This window comes from Chiloscyllium punctatum, chromosome 1, assembly GCF_047496795.1.
Source record: "Chiloscyllium punctatum isolate Juve2018m chromosome 1, sChiPun1.3, whole genome shotgun sequence".
Lineage (NCBI taxonomy): Eukaryota > Metazoa > Chordata > Chondrichthyes > Orectolobiformes > Hemiscylliidae > Chiloscyllium > Chiloscyllium punctatum.
The window spans coordinates 124,812,249-124,828,813 of NC_092739.1; the positions used below are offsets into that span (position 1 = coordinate 124,812,249).

General features: G+C 43.3%; 1 protein-coding gene across 2 annotated transcripts in view; it reads left to right on the forward strand.

Annotated features, from left to right (window-relative positions):
* The window catches only part of ccbe1 (collagen and calcium binding EGF domains 1), a 311,398-nt gene that overhangs the window by 257,270 nt on the left and 37,563 nt on the right, over positions 1-16,565 (forward strand). For both annotated transcript variants that reach the window (XM_072573453.1, XM_072573461.1), the window contains exon 3: positions 16,381-16,433. In XM_072573453.1, coding sequence (XP_072429554.1) covers positions 16,381-16,433 — 53 coding nt within the window. The remainder of the gene's footprint in view (positions 1-16,380; positions 16,434-16,565) is intronic.

A 16,565-nucleotide genomic window follows, 5' to 3' on the forward strand; every position in this document is an offset into this window, starting at 1 on the left:
TTGACTTAAGCAGTGTCTGTTATACATTTCAGCACCACTGACTTTACAACCTCTCTTGAATAAAAACACAAGGGCAACATAACCTTGTCAAGGAGGCAGCATTATCACAGTTTCCAAGGGGCGCTGGATGTAACAGCCACATATGGCAGGTGGCAGCTGCAGGTGTACCATAGTGGCACACACATGTATCTTTCTTACAAATGAAGTGCTCACAAAGTCAGGCAGAGTCAGCACTGCCAGTGACCGATAGGTATATAACCTCTGGGATCCTAACCCAAGGAATTTTGGCACTCACTTTGTTATTTTACAGACAGAGATGTTGGCTAAGACAGTACCTTATCATACTTTAACATTCAATTGCTTAGATAATGTGAGAAACGCTGTCTGACTTTAATTATTTTTTTCATCTGTGATTAACTGTGGATATAATCTCTGGAACAACATCTACACATCTGGTTTGAAGTCCGTGCCAACAGATAGCACATTCAAGGAATTAGCTCACTTTGCTTTGTTATTAATTCCATTCCTCCCAATGGGCGAACCCATTTATTCAAATTGTGTGTGCTGTGATGGCAAGAGAAGCAGCAGTGAGCAATAAACACGGCAGTTAATTACATACAGAGATTTCATTATACAGTGAATATGGAATGCACTTATTTGGTTTGGAGATGTTTTGAACTGGATTCTAACAGGGCAGTTAAGCCAGTTCTCTAGCAGGCTGAAGAGACGAGAGTTTGGACCTTAAAAGAAAGACTAAAGTAGCGAACTAGACATCAGTACCACTGTAATATGGGACTTAGATCAAAAGAGCAGATTAGAGGTGGTTTTAGAGACTGGAAAGCTTTTAGTGCTTCTTAAAAGTTGAGAAATCTACATATGCTTTAAATCTGACAATGTCTTCAGTAACCTGACCTTTTACTTCAGTAATCAATATAATTTTTGTTGATATATATATTGGTTAGCTGAATACTATCTAGAGACAATGGTTGCCAACTTTAATTTCCTTTTCAATTGTACTATACAGTGGAGCATACCATACAAAATAATAATTTATACATTTTACATAGTTTCATCAAAATCTCAAATCATATTTCCTAAATTCAAAATGTAATCATTAATCCATTCAGTGGCATCACTCGAAAATACGTTTAGTTGGTGAATAAAGGGGTGGAACATTTGTGCTGGGAACTGAATGCTAACCAGTTCTGCAGATTTCCCTTGTCTGTATTTGAAATTTTTAGAAAGTGTTTTGAGAATTCTGTCCACGTCTTTGTATTCCAAGCAGAAAATCTGGGCTTGGCAACCCCTGATCACTCGTTGTCTCTGAGAGTTGCTTCCAGCTCCACCCTGCCATAACTATTTCGGTAGGAATAGAGCACCGTTAAGGACACAGATATTCAACAACACCATTTCCAACTCACAAAACAACAAACTATGGGAGCCAGGTATGGATCTGATATCACTATTTTTGGTCAGTCTGCAGGAATGACAAATGTAAACAAAGTTAAAAATCACATACCACCAGGTTATAGTCCAACAGCTTTATTTGGAAGCACTAGCTTTCAGAGCACTGCTTCCAAATAAACATTCTGGACGATAACCTGGTGTACAATTTTTCACTTTGTCCACACCAGTCCAACACCGGTACCTCCACATCAAATGTAACCAAGACATTTCTCAAAGGAAATTGTCTAATGAATAAGGAAGAGAAAAAAAAAAGTCAGAAAACATGCCCATCTGTATTACTCCTCCATACACTGCAATGTCATTGCTTTCACTAATTGCTAAAAGCCTTTATTATTGGCAACTTTTTATCCCATTAATACTAGCTCTGATTCAAAAGGAGCTGCCGGTATGGTATCCAAAGCGTATGCCTTATTCAAGCATCTTTTAAATGGCAAACCAGAGTATCAGGGCATACATTGAACCAAATTACCATTTTAGGTTACAAATGACCAGAGCCTGCTCCATGTGACGTCTTACTAGTTCCATAAATGATGGAGTGAAAGAAGTCAGCCCAAATTACAGTAGCGCCTTGACATACGAACGACCCCATTCACGAACAAATCGGTTTACGAACAGGATTGTACATAAAATTTAGCTTCAACAAATGTACAAAATTCAAGGTACGAACGAAGGTATGAGCTCAAAAAGCCCGTGTGCGACGACATGGCTTAATTGTTCTGCTTTTCTATGCGCTTGTTGAACGCAAAAGCTCTCGGGCCCCACGTGATCTCATTCAGTTCGTCTTTGGAGCGTGCACTGTGAACGCTATCCGAACATGGGAAAAATTGATTCAGTTTGCGAACTTTTTGGTTCGCGAACCGGGTCCCGGAACGGATTAAGTTCATAAGTCGAGGCGCTACTGTATTTTGGTCACAAACATAATTTGGGTTCTTTCTGATGATTGAACCAGTGTTCAACTCCCTTCCTTGGATAATCAAGTAGTCTGTGTCTATCCTGGACATGTAAAGGCTTGGGCTAATAAATAGCAAATAACATTCTACCAAAGTGGTAGACAATGGTGATCTCCGACAAGAGAACATCTTACCATCTCCCCTTGAAATCCAAAAGCATTGCTATCATGGAATTTCCACCATCAATAATAAAGGTATTATCAGCGACCTGAATTTGAACTGAAGGATTAATGATCAGGGGTATCATTTGAAGGAAGGGCAGAAGGATTCAACGGGATTCAAGGAAAGATGTTTTTCATTTTGAGGGTGGTAAGCATCTGGAATTGTGTGACATGGCCATTTCTGGCTGGCCAGCATTTATTGCCTGTTGCTGGTTGCTCTCGAGAAGATGGTCGTAAACTGCCTTCTTGAACTACTGCAGTCCACTTACTGGGGGTTGACCCACAATACCGTTAGGGAGGCAATTCCAGGATTTTGACCCAGCAACAGTGAAGGAATGGCAATATATTTACAAGTAAGCATAGTGAATGGCTTGAAAAGGAACTTTCAGAAGGTGGTAATACCATGTTTCTGCTGCCTTTGGCTTTCTAGATGGAAGTAGTCGTGGGTTTGGAAAGTGTTGTCTAAGGATCTTTAGTGAATTTCTGCAAGGCATCATGTAGATAGTACACACTGCTGCTGTGAGTGTCGATGGTGGCTAGAGTGGATGTTTGTGTATGGTGGGGCTGCTTTGCCCTGGGGATGGTGTCAAGCTTCTTGAGTGTTATTAGAGCTGCATCGACCCAGGCTAGAGGGCAGTATTCCGTCATAGTTCTGTTTCATGCCTTGTAGATGGTGGACAGGCTTTGGGGAGTCAGGAGGTGAGTTACTCACTTCAGGATTCTTAACCTCTGATCTGCTGTTGTAGCCACTGTCTTTATGAAATGAGGTAAAAACAAGGACTGCAGATGCTGGTTATGAAATGAGCCCAGTTGAGTTTCTAGTCAGTGGTAAACCCCAGGATGTTGATAGTGAGGGATTGGCAAGTGGTGATGGTTAGAATGTCTGTTATTGGAGATGTTATTGCTTGGCAGTTGTGTATGCAAATGTTACTTGTCACTTTTCAGCCCAAGTCTGGATGTTGTCCAGATTCTGTTGCATTTGAACAGACAGCATCAGTACCTGAGCAGTTGTGAATAATGCTGAACATTGTGTAATATTTGGCGAGCACTCACTTCTGACCTTATGGAGGGAAGGTCACTGATGAAGCAGATGAAGTGCAATGGGTCTAGGACACTACCTTGAGGAAATCCTGCAGAGATGTCCTGGAGCTAAGATGACCGATCTCCAACAACCATAACCATCTTCCAATGTGCCAGTTGAAACCTATCAGCAGAGAGTTTGCCCCCGATACCAATGTTTCCAGTTTTGCCAGGGCTGCATGATGTCACATTAGGTTAAATGTAGCCTTGATGTCAAGTACTGTCACTCTCACCTCATCTATGGAATTCATGTTTGAAGCAAGGTGATGAGGTTTGAAGCAAGCTGAGAGACCCTGGCAGAACCCAACCTGTGCATCACTGAGCAGGTTAGTGCTGAGCAGGTGCTGCTTGATAGCACTGTTGATGACACCTACCATCGCTTTACTGATGATCAGGAGTAGGCTGATTGATTAGGCGGTTATTAGTTGGGCTGAATTTGTCTTGCTTTTTGTGTACAGTACATACCTATGTAATTTTTTTCATTATTGTGGAGATACCAGTGTTGTAACTGTCCTGGAAGAGCTGGTCTAGGGGAGCAGTGACTTCTGGAGCACAAGTCTTCAATATTATTAACGGAATGTTCTCAGGACCCACAGCTTAGCAGTGTTTCCAACAGTTTCTTAATATTATGTGGCTAAAACTGTGATGTTGGATCCACTGGAGGAGTTGAAAAATGTGGTGCTGGAAAAACACAGCAGGCCAAGCAGCATCCGAGGAGCAGGAGAATCGATGTTTCGGGCATAAGCCCTTCTTCAAGAATGAGGCTGGTGTGCCAAGCGGGCTGAGATAAAAGGTAGGCGGAAGGGAATTTGGGGGAGGGGTGCTGGGAATGCGATAGGTGGGAGGAGGTGAGGGTGAGGGTGGTAGGCCAGAGAGGGGGTGGGAGCGGAGAGGTCAGGAAGAAGATTGCAGGTCAAGAGGGCGGTGCTGAATCCGAGGGTTGGGACGGAGATAAGGTGGGGGGAGAGGAAATGAGGAAGCTGGAGAAATCTACATTCATCCCGTGTGGTTGGAGGGTTCCTAGGCGAAAGATGAGGCGCTCTTCCTCCAGGCGTCGTGTGGCCAGGGTCTGGCGATGGACGAGGCCAAGGACTTGCATGTCCTTGGCAGAGTGGGAGGGGGAGTTAAAGTGGTCAGCCACGGGGCAGTTGGGTTAGTTGGTGCGGGTGTCCCAGAGGTGTTCTCTGAAATGTTCCGCAAGTAGGCGGCCTGTCTCCCCAATGTAGAGGAGACCACATCGAGTGCAACAGATACAGTAAATGATGTGTGTGGAGGTGCAGGTGAATTTGCGATGGATATGGAAGGATTCATTGGGGCCTTGGAGGGAGGTGAGGGGGGAGGTGTGGGCGCAAGCTTTGCACTTCTTGCGGTTCCAGGGGAAGGTGCCGGGAGTGGAGGTTGGGTTGTTGGGGAGTATGGACCTGACAAGGGAGTCGCAGAGGGAGTGGTCTCTCCGGAACGCTGATATTTCCTTCTTCAAAGACCGCAATTTCCCCTCCAACGTGGTCAACGATGCTCTCTACTGCATCTCCTCTACTTCCCGCCCCTTGAACCCCACCCCTCCAATCGCCACCAGGACAGAACCCCACTGGTCCTCACCTTCCACCCCACCAACCTCTAGACACATCGTATCATCCTCCGTCATTTCTGCCACCTTCAAACAGACCCCACCACCAGGGATATATTTCCCTCCCCACCCCTATCAGCATTCCGGAGAGACCACTCCCTCCGTGACTCCCTCATCAGGTCCACACGCCACAGGTCCTTGGCCTCCTCCAACGCCAGACCCTGACCACATGACGCCTGGAGGAAGAGCGCCTCATCTTCCACTTAGGAACCCTCCAACCACACGGGATGAATGTAGATTTCTCCAGCTTCCTCGTTTTCCCTCCCCCCACCTTATCTCAGTCCCAACCCCCCCGGATTCAGCACCGCCCTCTTGACCTGCAATATTCTTCCTGACCTCTCTGCCCGATCCCCTCTCCGGCCTATCACCCTCACCCTCACTTCCTTCCACCTATCGTATTCCCAGCACCCCTCCACCAAATTCCCTCCCCCCTACCTTTTATCTCAGCCCGCTTGGCACACATGCCCTTCTTCAGGAATGAGGCTGATGCCTGAAATGTCGATTCTCTTGCTCCTCGGATGCTGCCTGGCCTGCTGTGTTTTTCCAGCATCACAGTTTTCAACTCTGCTCTCCAGCATCTGCAGTCTTCACTTTTTCCACTGGAGGAGTCCAGGTAGAGGTGGGAAATCTCTCATCCTCTAAAACATATGGAGATAAGCATTTGAAATGCCATAACATTCAAGGCTATGGGCCAAGTGCTGTAATATGGGATTCGTGTAGATAGCTGATGGATTTCTTTTGATTATGCACACTCAATAAGCCAGAAAGCTTTTTGTACTGTTCGAATATGTTACTAATGAGATATTAACTGCAGTTACATGAACAAGTCAAAGGTGTCATATGAGTTAAGTGCTGATACCTCACAAAGTTAGATGGAAGTAACCTCAGGCAGCATCAGTGGTATTTGCCCTTCATAACCACCTTTAATGTTAACCATTAGTGATGAGTGAAGCAGTGCAGAGAGAGAGTTCAGTTCAATAACATAGAGAAGCCAGATCTGGTATAATCACTAAACTAGCATGGAACCACCATGCATCCATGTGACAACAGGCATCAGTGTGATGCCCTATTACCTCATTCAGTCAGAAATCTGATGCCTTTGTGTGTTATGAGAGAGTGAATGCTGCCCTGAACTGAGAGCTTACAAGCACCTATGTACATGACTAGATAGCAGGCCCAGACGGTACTGGAAAATTGAAAATATGTAACAGTTGGCTGTGAAATGGATACCTGAGTTTTGGTTGCTGTTTTGACAACAATTTGAATTTAACCAATCAGTTTAAATTATGCCCCAGGATACTAAAACCGAATCAAGTTTGAATTTATTGTTTTGCCAACACTGAACCAATAAGACGATTCAATGTTGGAGATATAAAAATGCAGACATTTTGAAAATTAGAAAGACAGTAACTACCATCAAGATAGATCCAAGAAATTAGGAAACATTCTCTATCAAAGGTACCTTTTCAAATGAAATATTCTCACTGTAAAAAGCAAGAAGGTGACCCAGGGAATTTAGTAGCCAGAAGAGTGAGGTCACAGAAGACATCGGCTGTGTGGTTTTGAAATTAGGTTGATGTAATTTTAAGAAGTGTTTAATTGGAACAGTGTATTGTAATAGAGTTGGAAGCAGGGAATTAGCAGTTAAGAGAAAGGGGGGGGGTGCTTAGAGTTGTGAATAGTTGTTGTTTAATGTTCACTTTTAGTGTTCAAAAATAAATTGATGTTATTTTCTTTAAATAGTGGAATTTGGGAGTTCTCTGTCACTCATATTTTAACACATACAAGGCGAGGTTTTCTGGGTGTTTGATTTAATTAACAGAGGGGTTCACCATTGTGTCAAAAAACATGGAATTGCTTACCCTTCCTGATACCTTATCCATATTCCTTGCCTGCGGCACTTAACCCAGTTTGCTTTTGAAATATTTGCCTTTCTTCAGGAGCTTAGACAACTCTCCTCATCGAGGTCCCAGGTTTCAGCAGACCAACATCCTGTAGTAAGAACAGGAAATTGTGAAGGAAGTCAGTAGGTCTGGCAGTGTTTGTGAAGAAAGAAGCAGAGTTAGCATTTTGAGTTCTGTATGACTGTTCTCTGGAAGTGAAGGGCTGGAAACTTATGTTTTTTACTCTGTTGACAAAGAGGGAGGAAGAGTGTATGGGACAGATGGTGAGGATGGTCAGAGCAAAAGTCAAAGAGATTGTGAATGGTGGGAAATGAAGGGGTGAGATGGAAAACAAGTGTGGATGTGGAAACAAACTTAGTGAGGGGGAATTCTCAGTTGAAGAGTAGAAGAACATATTGGAAGCACCCTGTGGAAGGTGACAGCATTGGAATAGCTGAGGTAGCTATGCTGAAGTAGGAGAATGAAATAATTGCAAGAATCAAGTTGTGAGGAAGCATATTTGAGCAACTATGGGATTCTGTGGGTTTGTAATGGATATTGGTGGATATGATATCCCCAGAAACAGAAGCAACAAAGTCAAAGAAGAGAAGCTATGATGTGGAGGTGCTGGTGTTCAACGAGAGTGGACAAAGTCAAAAGTCACATGACACCAGTTTATAGTCCAATAGGTTTATTTGAGATAACATGCTCTCAAAAGGCTGCTCCTTCGTCGAGTGAAATGAAAAAGAAGTGAAGAGTAAACAATAGACCAGGGGCAGGTGAGAGATAATTGGAATTTGGGAGCAAAGCTGATGAATTTTTCTAATTCCAGATGAGAGCAGGAAACAGAGTAGTGATAAACAGGTCCCTTTTGGAATGGCAGGCAGTGACCGGTGGGGTGCCACAAGGTTTGGTGCTGGGACCGTAGCTGTTTACAATATACATTAATGATATAGATGAAGGTATTAAAAGTAACATTAGCAAATTTGCTGATGACACAAAGCTGGGTGGCAGGGTGAAATGTGAGGAGGATATTATGAGAATACAGGGTGACTTGGACAGGCTGGGTGAGTGGACGGATGTATGGCACATGTAGTTTAATGTGGATAAATGTGTGGTTATCCACTTTCGTGGCAAGAACAGGAAGGCAGATTACTATCTAAATGGAGTCAAGTTAGGAAATGGGAAGTACAACAAGATCTAGGTGTTCTTGTACATCACTCAACAAAAGAAAGCATGCAGGTACAGCAGGCAGTGAGGAAAGCTAATGGCATGCTGGCCTTCATAACAAGAGGAATTGAGTATAGGAGCAAAGTGGTCCTTCTGCTGCTGTACAGGGCCCTGGTGAGACCGCACCTGGAGTATTGTATGCAGTATTGGTCTCCAAATTTGAGGAAGGACATTCTGATTATTGAGGGAGTTCACGAGGTCAACTCCCAGAATGGTGCGACGATCATATGTTGAAAGATTGGAGTGATTGGGCTTGTATACACTTGAGTTTAGAAGGATGAGAGGGGATCTGATTGAGACGTATAAGATTATTAAAGGATTGGACACTGTGGAGGCAGGAAGTATATTTCCACTGATGGATAAGTCCAGAATCAGAGGATACAGTTTAAAAATAAGGGGTAGGCCATTTAGGAGGAGGAGAAACCCAGAGAGTGGTGGATATATGAAAGGCTCTGCCCCACAAGGTAGTGGAGGCCAAGTCTCTGGATACTTTCAAGAAAGAGATAGATAGAGCTCTTAAAGATAATGGAATCATAGGTTATGGGGATAAGGCAGGAACAAGATAGTGATTGTGGATGATCAGTCATGATTATCTGGATGGTGGTGCTGGCTTGTAGGGCCAAATGGCCTACTCCTGTACCTATTGTCTATTTGTCTATTATTGAAGCAGCACTGATGGCATTTTCACGTCTCAGAGAAAGAGCTGTGGGTGAGGACCCAAGAAGGAGTAAAATAAGGAAAGCATGAGTTCTGTATGACTGTTCTCTGGAAGTGAAGGGGCTGAAAAACTTAGTTTTTCATTATTTATTTTATCAAACTCCTTGTATCTATGAGCACCTCTATAATAGCTGACCTTAATCTTTTCTGTCCTAAATAATTAACTTGGATTGCTATAGTCCCTCATCTGTGGGCTTTTTCTTATAAATCTCCTCTGTTAATGTAAAGGCTTTGACATCCTTCTGACACTGTGCTGGCCAGATCTTGATACATTACACCAGCCGAGGTCTCACCAGTGATTTATAATGGATCTTCCAATTCCTTTTATACTGTCCAAGTAGTTAAATAGAGGCCTGAGAACGAAGTTGGATGCTTCTCATAGTTAGTTGAGTTGTAGATGAGGTTGTATACTTCAAGAATGTTTCTCTCCATATATTTCTAATTTTAAATTCTGAAATAATTAACTATGTTCCCTGGAATGATAAAGATCCCCTACAAGGCACTTTTTTTCATAGAATTAGCAGAAACCTGACCAAAGCATGTCTTGTGGTACTGACTGAAAAATTTCAACAATCCTGTCATTTTTTCATATATGTAGGTATTTCATTTTTAAATCCTTCCCTAGCCAAACTAATGAATGCAATTTCATTTCATTTACCTTTGATATTCAGTTCTTCACTTTCTTGCAACCTCATTTATTCTTAAAAGAAAGATGATACTGTTTCTGATGGTTATGTGCCAGAAACTCTTTGTATGAATTTTGAATAAAAAGCTTGAGGATTATGTCCCATTACATGAGTATTAAATAAGTTTTCTCATAGTTAACGTTTATTTTTACATAAATTAAACAAGTGAATACAATACAAATTTTTATAATTCCCTTGTGAAAACTACTGGACTATGTATACATTAAAAATTACAAAGGCATCTTTGAAATATTAGAGAAAATCAATTATCCTTGCACTGTACATTTGAACTGTAATTGCTGCAGAGCTCAACTGACTCTTTTGCTCAGGATAATGTTGACTTGAAAGTGTTGATTGTCATTTTCAGCAGCTGGTTAACCATTATCAGTAGACAGAAGCTCTAAGGACTAAATACAAGGATTTCATACATTCCAAATGAAAAGAGCTAATTGACTTGCACTTCAGTGAACTGAATTTTAAGAAGCAGGAAAGCATTATTCAGACCAACAAGCCAATCTGTTTCTCACAATAGTTCTCTGTGGCAGTCTTTTTTTTGCCTGTTTTGAATTTTCAGTCTGATTTCCCAATTGTAATATTGTACCCAATTCTGGCCAACACACCTTAGGGTAGATGTGATGCCTTTGGAAGGACTACAGAAGAGATTTATTAGAATGGTCCAGTAATGATGGATTATAGTTGCGTAGAAAGTCTATAAAATCTTAGAGCAAAGAAGGCTAAGGGGTGATATGCTCAAAGCGTTTATAATCATGGCATGTTCTGGTAGAGTAAAGAAAGGGGAAATATTTCCACTGGCTGACATTAGCCAGAGTGTCTAGATTTAAGCTGATTGGCAAAAGAACCAAAATAAATCAATATTATTGACCCCACCTTCTGAGGGGAGAGTTCCAATGTCGCTCGATCTTCAGAGAAAATAATTCTCCCTATCTCTTCTAAAAAGGTGACCCTTAATTTAGAAACAGTCCCATCTAGTACTGGCAACATTGATTCCACATCACTCTTCTCAACCCAGCCCAACCTGTTCAACCAACCATCATAAGATAGCCTGCTCTTTCCAGGGATGAATTTAATAGCCTTCCTCTGAACCATCTCCAATGCATTTATATCCCTCTTTGAATAAGGTGACTGATATTGTGCACAGTATTCTCATGTCCTCTCATCATGTCATATTCTCATCAAGCTTGTATAGCTGAAGCATAAAATTTTTATGTTTTTGTGCAATTTATCATGTTAGGAAGGATATCATTTGAACAGCCTTGCAGATTAAGTTTTTCTGACTGAAAAACAGAAATTGTTGGAAAAGCTCAGCAGGTCCGACAGCATCTTTGGAGAGAGATCAGAGTTAATGTTTCAGAACACAATGTTTTACACAGAGGTAGGTGCCTGGAACACATTGCAGGGGAGGTGATAGGAGCAGGTATGATAGCAATGTTGAAGAGTTATTTAGGGCGACACATGAACAGGCAGGAAGTAAGGGGTATGAAACATGTACAGGCAGATGGGATTAGGTCAGAATGGCATCATGGACAGTATAGAAAGGCCTATTCCTGTGCTGTACTGTTCTGTGTTCTATAATCTCCTTTGTGATTGATTCAATGCTTTCTCATGACAGATGCGAAACTAAACGGACAATAGTTTCCTGTTTTCTGCTTTCCTTCCATTTTTAATAGAGGCATTATATTTGCCACTTTCTAGGCTAATGAATCTTTCCTGAAGTGAGGGAAGTTTGAAAAATTAATATAATGTATCAATGGGTTTTAAAAATGATAGGTGAAGTCTATCTGTACAAAAAGATTAATTATTTGAAGAAAACAAAGTTTTCATTTATTTTGCACTTTCCATGACTGCCAAAGAGCTTTATATCTGGGAAAACTCTTTTGAACATTCCATAGGGCTGAATTTTTCCAAGAATTGACAAGATATCAATTTTGGTGAGTTTCGTGGAGAGCTACCCTCCCATCATTCAGTACACCCTGTCTCTTTAGCTCTGCACCACGCCTCTATTGTACTCACTTGCAAATGGACCAAGGTTACTGGTACTCAGAGGACCGCTGGAGACCAGGCACCTGGTCAGCCCCAAGCTGGAGATTACCCCATGGTGCCAGCCACTCATGATTTCATCTAAATGCATGGATGGACACTGGAGAAGCAGGCGGGCTTGTCAGAGTCAATCGACAAACTGTCTTAAAGATTGAAGGACTCCACTGACGCTGCAGGGACTCTGCTGCCTCTGACATAGGAGCATCTGGCTCCCTCCATAGACAGATTAGCAGCTACATGGAGACCCAGGTCCAGAACACTGAGCATCTGGTAGATATATAGACAGACCTGGACACTATTGCTCTAGCCATTAGTGTTCAGCACTACAAGTAAGATGACTGGGGGATGAGGGGCTTTGACCTCACTTCAGGGGTGCCTTGCTTACAAGGTGACAGGGTGGTACCAGCAGGCACCCAGATGGAAGAGAAATCAAATAGAGGCAACTGAGAAATTGTCTTTCAGGACACGCTTGCCAGGCATCCACATCCACCCTGCAGGAGCTCAAGCTGAGGAGGCTGAATCTATATCTGACAAGAACACACTCACCATGCCTGGGCCCTCTAGCCACAAATGCCCCTGAGGTCGACAGAACAAAGGTTCCCTCCACCCCCAGCTGCAGAGCCCAGGACTACAACCTGGCATAGTCGAAATAAAAGAACAAAGACCTCTGTGGGCATATAGGTGGCAAGTTTAACACTTTATTTTAGATATGTTATCACATTTACACATCTAAGTTCACTTTTCATCATCACTGTCACTGCAGCTGTAACTTCAAGGATGAATGAGCCACACAATACTCTAGTGCTGTCTGAATAATAGCTAGCCTTTCCCAAGCTTCCGTACAGTGTTAAACTTTGGCAAGATTGAATGAGGGAGCAGCAAGCATTACGCAGGCTTCTATCTGTTTGTAACCTTAATTTTTATTAAAAAACATGAATTGCATTGAAAGATCAAACCATTAAGATTCACTAGCAGTTGGGATTGTAGCAGAGGGAGTGGTGGCCTCAACAGGATTGAAATGTTTGAAGTCAGTAAAACATGTCTTACCGCGATTCAGTCCCATGGAACGAGCTTCACAAAACAGTCCATCCCGCCTTGCAGTGGCTGCGGCTGGGCTGCTGTGTTGTACAATTTTCGAGATGCTGTTCCTTCTGAAGAATGCCACCATCATCATCACAACGCTACAGATCCCCATCATCCATCCCATGGCCTCAGTGCATCCTCTAGATGTTGAAGCAAAGATGCTGAGGATGCAGCAACGTCCTGTACCTGGACAGAACTGGTACAAAGCCCCAGACAATGACGTGCGTGGAAACCCAATGTCGGCAATATTCTATGTTTCTAGTTTGCCTCAGTGAAGGAAGTGTTGGATGCAGAAACTCTGGGCAGAATGGTATGGAGTTTTACCCTCAACCTCTGGATAGAGTATGGCACCACTGCCACTGCACAGAATCACATGGAAAATGGGCAGCTGTGGCTTCCCAGCCACTTCTCAGCAACATGAGGTACCTCAGAATGAAAGTTCTGCAATATTGATCGGCTCCACACTGGCTGGCAGTTGATGCTGGCACTGGGCTTGTGGACATGTGTGTTCCTCGTCCATTCATGTAGCAACTGTGTGCATTGGCCACAGGGTAACCATAGATTCTGTGCCTGGATCCATTGTTCTAATGAGCTTTTGTGAACAACATCACACCTCTCAATAATATGATCAGTTAGCTTACAAATATCAGTTAACCAGTCTCCTCCAAACATTGGAACCTGCAAACACCAGAGGGAGGTCAAGGGGATGTTTGTACAATGTCATTACCCTAAAATTCAAATATCTATTGTTTTGCTGCATATGCCATAGCAGTTTGTGTATGTGGCGGAAATAGTTAGTACCTCTCCCTTCACCCTCACACCTTACAGTATCCAAGAAAATCAATGTTTTGTATCAGATAATGGTTTTATGGTCCAAGGTGTGAAGTGACCAGCTCCTGTGTAATCCATTGTCACAGAAGACCAGGTCATTGAGTGTATTTAAGACTGAGGTAGATAGGTTCTTTATTATCAAAGTGATTAAGGGTTATGGAGAGAAAGTGGGAGAATGGACTTGAACAACTTATCAGCCATGATTGAATGGCAGGGCAAACTCAATGGCCTAATTTCTGCTCCTATGTCTTATGGTCGTATGCAAGCGATGGAAAGGTGATTGTTAATTGTTTCCTTCCTCTTGACCCCATTTGCTGTAACCTTCTGCAAATCACTGTTTCTTTAGATGTTTATTTCCCCACTTTACCCACTGAGCCGCAGGCATAGCCCTCTTCATGTCAGATGTAGTAGTTGACTGTATTCCAATCAAAGCCAGGGTGATGCTGATTATTGTTGACCCAACCACCTCCCCCTGACCCCTAGCCACAGTGTTACCCTTCCTCTCCAATGCTCTTTCATCTCACCTCTCACATCCTTATACAAACTTCTAATCAACCTGTTCAGACATGTGATGACACACCTCTGAGCAGGTAGGACTTAACCCAAAACACTCAGTGCTGGGTCCACTGTTTTTCATCATTTATATAAATGATTTGAATGTGAATATAGGAAATATGGTTAGTAAGTTTGCAGATGACCCCAAAACTGGAGGTATAGAAGACAGCAAAGAAGGTTACCTCAGAGTACAACAGGATCTTGATCAGATGGGCCAATGGGCGGAGGAGTTGAAGATGGAGTTTAATTTAGAAAAATATTAGGTGCTGCATTTTGGAAAGGGGAGTTGGGATGTCATTTTGCAGCTGTACAGGACATTGGTTAGGCCACGTTTGGAATATTGCATGGCATTCTGGTCTCCCTACTATAGGAAAGATGTTGTGAAACTTAAAACGGTTTAAAAAAAATTACAAGGATGTTTCCAGGGTTGGAGGATCTGAGCTACAGGGAGAGGCTGAATAAGTTGGGGCTGTTTTCCTTGGAGCGTCGGAGGCTGAGGGGTGACCTTATAGAGGTTTATAAAATCGTGAGGGTTATGGATAGGGTGAATTGACAAGGTTTTTTCCCGAGGGTGGAGGATTCTAAAACTAGAGGACATAGGTTTAAAGTGAGGAGGGAGAGATTTAAAAGGAACCTAAGGGGCAACTTTTTCAACCAGAGGGTGGTGCATGTCTGGAATGAGCTGCCAGAGGAAGTGGTGGAGGCTGGTACAATTACACAATTTAAAAGGCATCTGGATGGTACATGAATATGAAGAGTTCAGAGGGCTATAGGCCAAATGCTGGCAAATAGGACTAGATTTCTTTAGGATGAATGAGTTGTACTGAAAGGTCTGTTTCAGTGCTGTACATATCAGGGCGGCATGGTGACTCAGTAGTTAGCACTGCCACCTCGGGCAACTGTCAGTGTGGAGTTTGCACATTCTCCCTGTGTCTGCGGTTTCCTCCCATAGTCCAAAGATGTGCAGGTTAGGTGAATTGGCTATACAAAATTGCCCGTAGTGTTAGGTGAAGGGGTAAATGTAGGGGAATGGGTTTGTGTGGGTGACTCTTCGGAGGGTTTAGATTAGATTACTTACAGTGTGGAAACAGGCCCTTCGGCCCAACAAGTCCACACCGCCCCGCCGAAGCGTAACCCACCCATACCCCTACATCTACATCTTACCTAACACTACGGGCAATTTAGCATGGCCAATTCACCTGACCTGCACATCTTTGGACAGTGGGAGGAAACCGGAGCACCCGGAGGAAACCCACGCAGACACGGGGAGAACGTGCAAACTCCACACAGTCAGTCGCCTGAGGCGGGAATTGAACCCGGGTCTCCGGCGCTGTGAGGCAGCAGTGCTAACCACTGTGCCACCGTGCCGCCCTGTGGACTTGGTGTGGACTTGTTGGGCTGAAGGGCCTGTTTCCACACTGTAAGTAATCTAATCTATGACTCCTCCTCGCCCCCACTTCCTGACCCACCCACTAGCTAGACCTGATCTAATTCCCAGGGTAGCTGACCAAAACCCCACCCACTACCCCACTCCCAGCCGCTGGTCTGGACTTGACCCAACCTGCCTCCTTTGCTGTTGAACCCGACCCGACACTTGCCTCCCTTTCTGCTGAACCCGACCTGACACCTCACTCCAATTCACCCCACCGCTGGGGTCAACCCAAACCCTCCTCACAATGTCTCCACTGAACCCAAAACTCCCACAACCAACACCTCCCCTATCCGATCTGACCGAATTTCTCCCACTCACCCTGGCCTACCCTAAGCACTGCATTACTTTACAGGATAGCTTGTTTTCCACCCACCTGCCCCCCAACTCCCTATGCCGTTGGGTGTCAGCTTCATTTTTTTTTAAAAAGAACCAAGATCTGGAATGGTAACCCACATGAGATTGTGACTCCTCCAAAAAATCCAGCACTTCATTTTCAGTGTTTATTTTAAAATGATTGGAGCAACCAACAATCTAAATCATGGTATATTATATGATTGCTTTCATATAGACTCAGATGTGTGATCCTGTCCTAAACAATAAATATCCATTTTCTTTTTCAGGAAAAAATGCTGTCGAGGTTATAAATTCGTTCTTGGCCAATGTATCCCAGAAGGTAAGTAACATCCAGAGACTTGGGACAAATTCATTGGCTTCCATTGAAGAAATGTCAGTGTTTTCATAACACACATTTAGAATTAGTACCATGGTCTAAACCTGTGGAATCTAAATGAGATGGAGTCAGTGG